At 57.1% G+C, this 12,695-nt stretch overlaps 1 protein-coding gene across 2 annotated transcripts; it reads left to right on the top strand.

Annotated features, from left to right (window-relative positions):
* The first annotated feature begins 801 nt into the window (after nucleotides 1–801).
* On the top strand, nucleotides 802–8,408 carry MECP2 (methyl-CpG binding protein 2). 2 transcript variants are annotated; one of them, XM_038748558.1, is made up of 2 exons: nucleotides 802–1,146; nucleotides 6,637–8,408. In XM_038748558.1, the coding sequence occupies exons 1-2, from the start codon at nucleotides 1,049–1,051 to the stop codon at nucleotides 7,910–7,912; spliced, it is 1,374 nt and encodes a 457-aa protein (XP_038604486.1). In that variant the 5' UTR covers nucleotides 802–1,048; the 3' UTR covers nucleotides 7,913–8,408. The 2 variants fall into 2 exon arrangements, with proteins under 2 accessions (XP_038604486.1, XP_038604488.1); XM_038748560.1 differs by lacking the exon at nucleotides 802–1,146 and adding an exon at nucleotides 6,470–6,521.
* The last annotated feature ends 4,287 nt before the right edge of the window (nucleotides 8,409–12,695 follow it).

Raw genomic sequence — 12,695 nt, 5'->3', positions numbered from 1 at the left:
GCAGTAAAGCGCTCAATAATGCGATGGAGTGAATGAATGAATGCTTAGTACGGTGCTTGGCACATAGTAAGCCCTTCACAAAAACCACAGTCACTGTCATCGCAATGCACACCCCGTTGTTTTCCTCCTCTGTCCCTAGCACCCAGCCCAGGATCTCCCAGTAGGCTCCAGGGGACCCGGGAGCTGTTCTCCTTGACCAGAGCAGAGGCCGAGAGGGCCGTCTGGGGAGGTCTCCCGCCTATTATAACACTTGTTGGAGCACTGGGAAGCCCATTTGAGCGATACGCGTTCTTCTTTTAAACCCGCTGGCACTTACCGCTGATTATAGCCATGAGACTCCTTCCCGTTCGGACTAGAATTCAACCCCACCCTTTCAGATGGGAAGCAGGATGAGAATTTTTGCATTCTGGGAAGACAAGGGAGGGTTGCCGGTAAGAAGGGAGTCCAAACCGCCCACACACACACACACAATTCAAGCTTGGGTCTCTCTGACCTGAGGCAAGGCGGGGGGCCGGAGCTGCCCGAGAAGCCCCAAATAACAGCAGCCCTCGGTATGGTGACGGAGCCCCCTCCGTTCCTCAGAGCAGTCGACAGACAGACCGATCGGGAGGCAGAAGGATCGGCGGCCTAGGAGGGCCGTGGTCGGGGGGAAGCAAGGCGGACCATAGGGCAGATGCCCCGTTGTCCTGGTTTGGGGGCGGGAGAGGTCACCAGGCGAGGCACGGGTCTCCCCCCTTCACCCCTCTCCAAGTTGGGCCGTATCGCCGATCCTTACATGATCGTTTAATGCTTCAGGGAAGAAAAATCGGAAGACCAAGACCTGCAGGGAGTCAAGGACAAACCCCTGAAGCCCAAAAAGGTGAAGAAGGAGAGGAAGGAGGAGAAGGAGGGCAAGAATGAGCCCCCGCAGCCGTCCGCCCACCAGTCCGCCGAGCCGGCCGAAGCGGGGAAAGCGGAGACGTCGGAAGGGGCCGGGGCGGCCCCCGCTGCCCCCGAAGCCTCGGCCTCCCCCAAGCAGCGGCGCTCCATCATCCGAGACCGGGGCCCCATGTACGACGACCCCACCCTGCCCGAGGGCTGGACCCGCAAGCTCAAGCAGAGGAAATCGGGCCGCTCCGCCGGAAAGTATGACGTGTATTTGATCAAGTGAGTAAAGCAAGGCCGGTTGGCCTCGTGGCAGCGGGGGCCGGGGGCCGAGGGGGCCGGGGAAACTCTGAGGCAGCGGGGCTGGCGGCTCAGCGTCTCTGCCTTGGAAACCGGGAGGGCGGGAAAGCAGGAGGCCGGGGAGAGGGAGGAGGAGAGAAGAGCGAACCTTAACCGAAAGACCAAAACACAGACTGGCTTTGAAACCCCCTCGGTAAGCCGTTTTCGTCACCTCGTGGGATCTAGGAGTGATCCCGTTTCAAGCCTGGGCAGGCTAGCAGTTGTCCCGGAGCCACTGTGGCAGGGAACAGCGCTAGCCCGCTTGGGAAGAGGGAGACGCGTGGCGGACGGACTTTATCTGCCTTCCGATCGGGGGCACTTGGAAGTAGCTGGTCCTCCTGGCCCGTCGGCGTCAGGTGGGGTAGAGATGGGACGGTATCGAGCAGTCGACGGACTCTGTGGAGCCTCTCCTGGGCGCAGACACGATCCCTGCCCTCCCAACAGCTACCAATCTAGCGGAGGAGCTTCAGTCTAGCGGACCACATTGTTAAAGGAGCTTGTAGGTGAAGCGCATGTAAGGGGATGGCGTGCTAATTCTCAGGAATTGTCTCCCCCTTTTAGACTGTGAGCCCACTGTTGGGTAGGGACTGTCTCTATATGTTGCCAATTTGTACTTCCCAAGCGCTTAGTACAGTGCTCTGCACACAGTAAGCGCTCAATAAATACGATTGATGAGGAGGAGGAGGAGGAAGAATGAGGTCACTAAGCCACCTCTCACCACCATCTTCCCACCCAAAGTGGGCGGCGGAAAAAACTTATCCGGCCCGACCGCTCTCATTGACCCCTACTCCGGAGCAGGCTTGTCAGTCGGTGGTGGTATTTATTGAGCGCTTATTCCGTGCAGAGCCGGAAGCGAAAGCATTGCCTTAAACCTGTCGCCGAGCGGCGTGCGCCATCGTGCTCAATAATCAGTTTGTCAGTCAGCAGATCTTATTTACTGAGTGCTTACCGTGTGCAGAGCACTGAACTAAGCGCTTGGGAGATATAGCAGCCGAGGGGCCAGCCCTGCGGAAATGCCATGGTTTATTTATAATAATAATAATAATAATAGTGATGGCATTTATTAAGTGCTTACTATGTGCAAAGCACTGTTCTAAGCGCTGGGTAGATACAAGGTAATCAAGTTGTCCCACGTGGGGCTCACAGACTTAATCCCCATTTTCCCGCTGAGGGAACTGAGGCCCACAGAAGTGAAGTGACTTGCCCAAAGTCACACAGCTGACGTGGCGGAGGCAGGATTTGAACCCATGACCTCTGACTCCAAAGCCCGAGCTCTTTCCACTGAGCCACGCTGCTTCACTATACATATGTATACGTTTGTTTATTATTGTTGTTGTTTTTAAAACCGAGAACAGATTTTCCCCAGTTATAGCTTCAGGACTGTGGGCCTCCGACCAAGGGAGGTTACAGCTGGGGGAGGAATCAGTCAGTGCTGTTTATTGAGCGCTGTCTGTGTACGGAGTACTAGACTGAGCGCTTAGGAGAGTAGGGTGTAAAAGAATTGGTAGGCACACAAAGAAGGCACACAAAGAAGGTCCTCCCGGTCAGTGTTTTGGCATTTCACAGTAGCATTTACCCTGAAATGGCTGCCGGGTGGAACAGCCCCTTGCCACCCTGCTGTTGTCTCCTCCTTCCAGCACAGTCCGAGCCCTCCCACCTCCCCCGGACTGGATGGCTTTTTTATTTTTTTCCTTTTTGCCCGCCAGTCGGGGGACATGCTGCCCGGCTCGCCGACAGTCGTTCTAGCCGGGGGGTTCTGGGTCCGTGTTGCCTAGAATCCCGCGCACGGTAAGTCTTTCTCCTTGGAAGCCGGAGGTCTCCTTGCATTGAAATCGTTGTATGGCTTTTCCCCCCCTGAATTTCATCGGGCCGTACAGAACGGCGGTTTTATAGCCAGACGTCTGTCCCGCAGCCGAGGGTTTTGTTTTCCTGCCATCGCCGCCGAGGCAGGCTGGCTCCTTTTGATGTGCCCAGGTTGTTTGGGTCGACACAGAAAACAGCCCTAACGCCAAACTGGCGGCAGGCCTCGGGTTCGGCGTACCCAGTCTCAGCTCCAGCCCGACTACTGTACTTGCGAACGTGCGCGCGCTCGCTCTCTCCCTCTCCCCAACCCTCCCTCTTTCTTTCTCCTTCACTCCCTCTCCCCTCTTCTTTCTCTCCCCTTCGCCCTCTCTCTCCTGGGTGGTTTAAAGGCAGCACGATAATGTCAGAGGGGGCTTTTCTCAAGTAGACAAATGACCCTGTGTCTCCCGGGCCAGGGCCCGCTGGCCCCAATTAGCAGATTTTCCAACGAACGGCCCCTTTCTCCAGTGAGTAATTGCACTTTGGGTACGCATTGGTCTTTTTACTCCTTCTAGTCAATCCATATATCACCGGCCCAAATAGATTTAGCTTCGACGGCTGGAGGTGGCAGTTCACAAATCCTCTTGTCTGGCGAAGCAGACGTCCGGTGGTTCGGCTGAGGAGTTCTCCGTACTGAGGCCCTTGGGACTCGGTGAAGGACTTACCGTCCTGCCAGGAGAGCTGTCTCAGCCAGAGGAGGTGACCCGGACGGTGTTTTTCCGGTGGCTGAATCGGAGGACGTTGAGTTTCCTCGCGTCCCGGCGAGGACTGATTCAGCTCCCGGCTTACACTTGTCTGTGACAGAATCCACCACCCGAGCCTCACGGTACCCGCTCCCCTGACCGGTAACAGGGGTCAGGATGGAGTCAACCTGCTGAGGAAGAGAGAGTCAGTCAGTCAGTCATAGTTATTGAGCGATTACCATGTGCAGAGCACTGTACCAAGCACTTGGGGAAGCGCAGTAGAACAAAAAGAAGACATATTCCCTTCCCACAGCGAGTTTACCATTTGAGGGGGAGACAGACATTAATACAGAAATTACAGATATGTACATAAGTGCTGTAGGGCTGGGAGAGAAGAACAGGAACCTAGCCTGGAGGGTGAGAATAGCCTTTTTTTTTTTTTTTACAGCCTAGAGGGTTTTTTTATTTATGGTGCTTGTTAGCATTACGCGCTGGGATAGATACAAGCCAATCAGGTTGGACACAGTCCATATAGTAATAATTACAGTATTTGTTAACACTTCGTATGTACCAAGCACTGTTCTAAGCGCTGGCGTAGATACAAGGTAGTCAGGTTGTCCCACGTGGGGCTCACAGTCTTCATCTCCATTTTAATAATAATAATAATAATAATGGCATTTATTAAGCACTTACTATGTGCAAAGCACTGTTCCAAGCACTGGGGAGGTTACATGGTGATCAGGTTGTCCCACGGGGGGCTCACAGTCTTAATCCCCATTTTACAGATGAGGTAACGGAGGCACAGAGAAGTGAAGTGACTTGCCCAAAGTCACACAGCTGACAAATGGCGGAGCTGGGATTTGAGCCCGTGACCTCTGACTCCAAAGCCCGGGCTCTTTCCACTGAGCCACACTGCTTCTCATGCTTCCACTGCTTCTCATTTTACAGACGAGGTAACGGAGGCCCAGAGAAGTGAAGTGACCTGCCCAAAGTCACCCAGCAGACAAGTGGCAGAGTCGGGGTTAGAACCCATGACCTTCTGGCACCCCGGCCCGTGCTATATCCACTATGGATAGCCCTCATGGGGCTCACAGTCTTAATCCCCATTTGGCAGATGAGGTAACTGAGACCCAGGGAAGTGAGTTGCCCAAGGCCACAAAGCAGACAAATGGTGGACTTTTAGACTGTGAGCCCACTGTTGGGTAGGGACTGTCTCTATATGTTGCCAGCTTGTACTTCCCAAGCGCTTAGTACAGTGCTCTGCACACAGTAAGCGCTCAATAAATGCGATTGATTGATTGATTGGAGCCAGGATCAGAACAAGGCTCTTCTGACTCCCCGTTCAGAGAGTCCGGAGGGCACAGTAAGATCACCGAGGAGCCAAAGCATCAAGGAGCATTCATGAGCCCCGTTGTCAGAAAGCGTGGCCCTTGCTGAAACTAGCTTCCCTAAAACCTTTCTTTGGTGAGGACCTAGAGAGCACTCCTGGGATGATGAGTCGGGTCAGGTGCCGTCAGAAATCAATCAATCAATCGTATTTATTGAGCGCTTACTGTGTGCAGAGCACTGTACTAAGCACTTGGAAGTACAAGCAGGCAACATATAGAGACAGTCCCTACCCAACAGTGGGCGCACAGTGTAAAAGGGGGAGACAGAGAACAAAACCAAACATACTAACAAAATAAAATAAATAGAATAGATATGTACAAGTAAAATAAATAAATAGAGTAATAAATATGCACAAACGTATATACAGAAAGGGCCAGACCTTGTCCGTCCACCTCTTTAAAAGGTGCTGGGGTGAGGGGTAGGGCGATCAAACCTCAGGTCTGTAAGCGAAGCCTGGCGCTCGGGATCTCTGGTTCTCAACCTCACTCGGAGGCTTCTCGGCCTCCGCCTTCCCATTTGTCAAATGGGAGAACGCCCAGCTGCGGCCGGTGACCTACCGTGGCCCCCCGGGGCGGTGCTTCGGGCGACCGATGCACCTGTCTGCCAAGGGTCCGGAAGCAGGCAAGGACGGGATTCCCTGCCGAGCCGGGTTCCTGGTCTCGTCGGAATCGGAGTCGGAGGCCTCGTTGGTGCCCGCCAGGAGATGCGGTGGGAGAAGAGCCCCTCTGATGGAGCTCGGTTAGGAAGCGCCAGGCAACCCCAGAAAAGCAGCCTGGCCTAGCGGAGTCTGTTGTGTGGCCTTGGGAGGTCACTTCACTTCTCTGATTCTCAGTTACCTCATCTGTCAAACGGGGATTAAGACTGTGAGCCCCAAGCTGGACGTGGACTCCTTCTGATCCGATCAGCTTGTATCCGCCCCAGCGCTTAGAAGGGTGCCTGGCGCGTAGTAAGCCCTTAACAGATTTCACTTAAAAAAGCCCAAACCCCACAGTTCCTCCCCTCCAGCCATCCGGCGGGTCCAGCGGCCGAGCAGCTCGGGGCTTCCCAAGTCCCGTAGACCTGACGGACGGCCCGCCGCGGATGGCAAAGCTGCGGAGTGATGGATCTGGCCGGGGCAGCCGGCGGGAGGGTACCTCCCGCTTCTCTCTGTTGCCAACTTGTGCTTCCCAAGCGCTTAGTACAGTGCTCTGCACACAGTAAACGCTCAATAAATACGATCAATTGATCCTCTCGCCTAAACGATGTGAGGCGGTTGTCCCGGCAGCCACCGGTTGGCTCCCCGTCCGTTTTCAACCAGTATCCTTGTCCGTGAACCATCCTGCCGGCACCTCGATCAGGGCGGAGTCTATCCCAAACCCAAGCGACCGCCACGCTTAAGCGCTCGCCAGTCTCCCGTGTCCAAGAGTAAGTTTCTCCCTCTCCCCCGCCCCTGGGCGTCCCGCGGCCGGCCCTTCCTCTTCCCCTTCCCCGGTTCGGCGTTAACCACGGTTCTCTCTGTCTGTCTGTCTTCCCTCCCCAGCCCCCAGGGCAAAGCCTTCCGCTCCAAGGTGGAATTGATCGCGTACTTCGAAAAGGTAGGGGACACCTCCCTGGACCCCAACGACTTCGACTTCACGGTCACCGGGAGAGGAAGCCCGTCGCGGCGGGAGCAGAAGCCCCCCAAGAAACCGAAGGCTCCCAAGGCCCCCGGCACGGGCCGAGGCCGGGGGCGGCCGAAGGGCAGCGGCACGCTGAAGCCCAGGGCGGCGACGACGGCGGCGGCGGCGGTGGCGGTGGCGGCGGCCGCCTCCGAGGGCGTCCAGGTCAAGAGGGTGGTCGAGAAGAGCCCCGGCAAGCTCCTGGTCAAGATGCCGTTCCAGCCTTCGGCCGGGGGCCGGGCGGAGGGCGGGGGAGCCACCACGTCCGCGCAGGTCATGGTGATGAAGCGGCCCGGCCGCAAGAGGAAGGAGGAGGAGGCGGACCCCCAGGCCGTCCCCAAGAAGCGGGGCCGCAAGCCGGGGGGCGCGGGGGCCGCCGTCGCGGCCGCCGAGGCCAAGAAGAAAGCCATCAAAGAGTCTTCCATCCGGTCCGTGGTGCAGGAGACCGTGCTCCCCATCAAAAAGCGGAAGACCCGGGAGACGGTCAGCATCGAAGTGAAGGAGGTGGTGAAGCCTCTGCTCGCGGCCCCCGGCGGGGAGAAGAGCGGCAAGGGACAGAAGACCGGCAAGAGCCCCGGTCGGAAGAGCAAGGAGAGCAGCCCCAAGGGCCGGAGCGGCGGCGGCAGCAGTGCCGCGTCCCCGCCGAAAAAGGAGCAGCCGCCGGCGCCGGCGCCGCCCCACCACCACCACCACCATCACCACCACCACCACCACCACCACCCGCCTCCGCCGCCCCACTCCGAGCCAGCGGCCAAGGCCGCCCCGCCGCCGCCGCCGCCGCCGTCCCGCCCCCCGCCCCCGCCGCCGCCCCCTCAGCCAGAGAGCTCCAAGGACAACAGAAGCTCCCCCGAGCCTCAGGACTTAAGCAGCAAAGTCTGCAAAGACGAGAAGATGCCGAGGGGGGGGCCGCCCGAGAGCGACGGCTGCCCCAAGGAGCCCGCTAAGACTCAGCCCCCCCAAGCCGCCGCCACCACCACCACCGCCGCCGCCGCCGCCGCCGCCTCCTCCGCCTCCGCGGCGGCGGCGGCGGCGGCGGCAGAAAAGTACAAACACCGAGGGGAGGGAGAGCGGAAAGACATTGTCTCGTCCTCCATGCCGAGGCCAAACAGAGAGGAGCCCGTGGACACCCGGACGCCGGTGACGGAGAGGGTCAGCTGACTTGGAACCGAGCGGACGTCCGACCGACCGACCGACAGACAGACAAGAATTAAAGGCAGCTGTTGTCTCTTCTCCTTATGGGTAGGGCTCTGACAAAGCTTCCCGATGAACTGAAATAAAAAAATATTTTTTTTTTCAGTAAACTTAGAGTTTCGTGGCTTCAGGGTGGGAGTAGTTGGAGCACTTGGGATCTTTTTCTTACCGACAAGCACAGTCAGGATGAAGACCTAACCAGGGCCAGAAGCAGCTTTGCACTTTTCTATAATAGGCTCCTTCAACAAGGCTTGCTGCATATACTACTGACCAGACGAGCTGTTGATCAGGCTTTTTTTTTAGGGTACGCCAGCTCCCGCCTCCTTCCCCGCCCGACCCGGTCGGGGAGAGGGGTTGCGGACCGGTTGTCGTTACAGACTCGACAGAGTAGGTTAGCGGGAGCTTACGTTTTCAGTGCCATTGACGTCCTAGTCCGAGGTCTTAAATTATTGTGTTTCTCTTTTGGTTTTGTTTTGTTTTTTTTTTTCCTTTGGTTTCCGTCCAGGTGGGGGGATGGGGATGCCGGGAAGGGGGCGGAAGGAGACGGGGAAAGGATCGGCGTTTTTGAGGGAAAAGCCGCCGAGACCGCGGCGGGCTCGGCCCCGCGGTGGGGGCGCCTCGATGTCCTCCCCGCCCGGCCCTCTTCCCCCACCTTGACCGAAAACCCACCCCGGGGGACGTTTGACCGAGGCCGGAGGGAAGCCGCGACGCCCCCCCCGCCCCCCGCCTGGCATCCCGCCCGGAAGGGGGTCACCCGCTCGGCGCCCAGCGAGCCCAGCGAGAGCCGAGGCGGGCGGTGGGGGAGGCCAGGTGGCACCGCGTGGCCTGGAGGATCCGAGGGGGCCGCCGGGACGGGGAGGCGGACGGTGCAATAGGCCCAGGGGATCGGGAACGGACCGGCCGCCGCAGGGGAGGGCTCCCCCGGTCACCTCGAGCAATCTTTTGAGTTGTAGCTGTGTGTGTGTGTTGTGGGCCTGCGTGGGTCTGTGAGCGTGCGCGCGTCGGCGCGGGTGGGCGGGCGACCGGGGAGGGGTGGGGGGTTGCGGGGGGACAAAAGAAAAAAAAGTTCTTCCAGTTGTTTTCCAACGCTACTAGCTTAGGGACAGGTTAGAAGATTCGTTTGCACTATTGGTTCTTCACGTTCCCACTTCGAAACAAACCGATAGAGATGCTCCGACGGGAAACTGGCTTGAACGAGCGACGCGCCTTGGGCGCTTAAGCCACCGGAACGGCGGTGTTTGGAACTACCTGTACTTGTGTGTGTGTGTGGTGTGTGTGTGTGTGTGTGTGTGTGTGTGTATGTGTGTGATGTGTGTGCACGCGAGTGCACGCACGCGTGCGCTCGTTTTAAAGTGGGATTTGTACACAGGGTTCCCACGAAGCTTCGAAACTCTAAGTGTTCGCTGCAGTTCGATAAGGACTTCCTGATGGCTTATTTTTTCTCTCCTTCCTCCCTGCCTTTCTTTCCTTTGGGAACGGGCCCCTTCCCGGACCCAGCGGCGGCCGGCGCCCCACCTCCTCCCCACCCCACGCCGGCCCGCGGCCGCCGTGGCCGTCACCCGTCAGCCTCCTACCGGGCAGCAGTCGCCCGGCTCCCGGACCTCTGGGGTCGGCCACCCTGCCCGGCCTTTGCCTTCGAGCTGCTCGGGCCATCCCATACACAGCCGCGTCCCGGGGAAAGCCCCGAGGGGGAGGTTTAACCTGGAGGTGGCAGTTGGGCGATGCCCGGGAGGCTTCCGGGTAGAACAGAGGCTTGACTAGGATCCTTGTTGACCGGCGAGTGGCTCTGGGTACCGCAAAGAGTTTCGCAAAGCAGAAAACATCTAGCTTGTCCCGCCCGCAACCCGGTTTAAATTGGGGAAAATCCCCCGATGTGATGCGGTTGGGAAGAAATCTCTTCACCCACCAAAGCGCCACTCAGGCTTCCCCACTGCCCCGTCCACGAGCGAATCCGAACGATGATTTTTTTTTTCGGTCCGGCCTCTGGAAATTTACAGACTGTCGTGCCTCGGGCCTGATCTTGCCACTTAAATGTCTCTGAACAGACGACGCGCAAACACATCCCGTTTCCCGCGGCCGGGATCCGGCCCCCGCACGCTCAGTCCATTGCTCACATTCCAGACGATCCCACCTCTGACACGAGCGGCTAAGAGCCCTCTCTCCTTGGGGTGGGATTTTTATACCGAGAGTGGTCGGTGGCCGGGCCCCTTGGTTTGGCCTGGCTCTGTTCGCCGGGGTCCTGTCTTTGGAATCTGTTGCCGAGTTCAGGAAGTCCTTATCCCGCTGCAGACCTTCATCATTTTGGTATATCCTTTCCCTGTGTTTACAGAGATGTCTCTTTTATCGAAATCTGTCAAACTGAGAAGCACCTTATCAAAGCAGCAGGACGAGACAGCAGTCTACTGCTTCCCCCCACAGACACACACGTGAGCTGCTCCGCCGAACTGTCAAATATGTGCCATCTGGCTCCCGGCCGTCCACTGTATTTCAGTCACCGTTCCCCGCACGTCCCTGAAAGGACGTAATCATGAAGGACTGAAACATTTCAGAAACCATAAAGCGCTTCCTCAGCAGTCTTTCGCCACCAGGCAACATAGTTGACAGTTCTGAACCGGTAGCTTACCCACGCGAGGCCGGCATTTTCTCTCTTTGGGATGCGTTTGAGCCGGGGGAGTTTGCCCCTTAGGTCATTTTGCGGCTGCCCCCGGCCTTATTAGTAGATTGGTCTCCACTAGCGTCGTTCAAGCAAATGCTACGAAAGAGAAAGATGGCTCCGGTCCCGGCCCTTGGATGCTCCCTGTGGTTCGGTCCGCTCCGGTCTTTCCGCTCCCCTCCGTTGTGTCCTCGTCCAGCTGGGAGGGAAGGAGGGCTTGGTGATTCCTTGGTGACTTCCTCCTCTTTCTCCCCTGGGGGAAAGGCACCTCCCTTCCCCCACTCTCCTCCCGGCCACCAGGTCTCCTCACCGTCGACTGTCCGGTAGACTCCTTTAGTTTCTTTTTGAATGTTGGATTGATAATGGGTGGTCAGAAAGTCCCCCGGAGGACCCTCATCCGTGCACTTTAATCAGTCTGTTCCTTGAAGCCCCTGTGTCGTTTGGGAAGGAGTCGATTTGGGATTTGTTTGTTTTGGTTTGGGGATGGTCCGGGGAGTCCCGGCCGGGGCGGGGAGGGTCCTGCTCGTTCTGCTTCCAGGATTCTTAGACATGTAGCATTGAATTGTTGGGACCAACGTCAGGAAAAGCTCTTTGAAAGGAAGGCCCCGTTTGGGGCCCTGGTCCTGGAGGAGAACCCTTAGATCATTTTCTGATGCATTCACACCTCACATGTGGGGCATTTTGAATCGGAATAGGTGTGTAGCTCTTGGGACTCGGATTCCTCCTAAGCCTGTCTCTCTCCTCTCCCCTTTCTCCTTCCCTCCCTCCTTCCCTCTTTCCCCCCACCCCTCGTTAGATCTGCAGCTCCCTACCTCCTTCCACTTCGCTTAGAAATTTCAAAAGTTGCACATGTTGACTGGAGCTCTTCCCCCCGACGCCCCCAGCCTCTTCTTTATCTTCTCTTCTTCAGACCTTTCCACTCCCACCCGGTCCCCAACTAATATCGTCTTAAGTCATCAGCTCATAACGTGAGACTTGTGATTTTTCTTTTCCTGCCCTGTTGGTGTAAAGTTGGTACAGTATTCTTGCATTTATATTATTCAGTCCAGCTTGCGATTTCTCTTCAGGTCTGTGACACCCTTCACCACAGCACCCAGGTACCGACATCACCTCCGTGAGGTCGGTATCGAGAACGATGCGTCCTGTTTTTCCCCCAAGGCAAGGTTGAAGGGCATTTGAAAATGCGTGAGACGTGGAAACAATCATTCCGCGCCGTCGTGCGTGTGGGTGGACGTTGGCGAATATTGGCCACTGCAGATGACTCCTGGTTTAACCACGGTCCTGGGCATAGGAAAACCGAAGCCCGTAATTCTTCCAACCTCATTCTAGCTCTTGGTTTCAATCTCTTCCCTCAACAGAAGTTGGAGCAGAGGTGCGCTCAAGTAGCGAACTTGACTGATCGGAGTCTTTTGCACTCAGGCAACCGGAGGAGGTGTCACTGAGTGACCAAAAGGCGAGCGTCATGAGGCAGGAGGAAGAGGAGAAGCCAAAGGCCAGGGTAATCTCCGTCTTGGCTAATCGAGCCGGTTATTGTCACAGCAAGTAAACTAGCCGCTACCCAGCTGGAGCAAGTAGACCCAAGTCTCCTCCTCGAAAGGATGGCACTTCCCCAGATATCAGCCGACCCTGCCACCATTCCCTGGTGGGTGCTGGGAGAGAGATGTCGCTGAAAGGATTGTTATCACACCCTGCTCGCCAGTGGACACCTGCTGACAGTGGTGGACAGAGGAAACCCCATAATGGAGCCCCAGGATCTGCCCATCAAGTTGAAAGGAAAGGTCCCATCCGCTGGAGGAGCGGAGAGTTGGAGCCAGGAGGCCTCTCGTAGGATAAGGAGAACCCGGCTTGGGTCCCAGTTGGCTAAAGGCCAAAGACTTCCACCTGGAATCAGGATCGGGCGGTCTCTCTGCAGACCCTACCGGCGTAATCCGAGTCAAGGGCCTCGATGGTTTTTAGCGAGTTTGCTCAGTCCCCTGCTTCCAGTTGTGATGAGAACATTGGACTGAGAGGCACGTCTTTGCGGTTGTCTTTGGTCACTTGCACACGAGGCAGCCCAACTCAATTTCCCCAACTGGGAAGCAGGAAAGATGAAAGTAA

The sequence above is a fragment of the Tachyglossus aculeatus genome, chromosome 6 (genome assembly GCF_015852505.1).
Source record: "Tachyglossus aculeatus isolate mTacAcu1 chromosome 6, mTacAcu1.pri, whole genome shotgun sequence".
Lineage (NCBI taxonomy): Eukaryota > Metazoa > Chordata > Mammalia > Monotremata > Tachyglossidae > Tachyglossus > Tachyglossus aculeatus.
The sequence above is the reverse complement of the archived record's forward strand: the minus strand, read 5'-3'. Positions and strand labels throughout refer to the sequence as shown.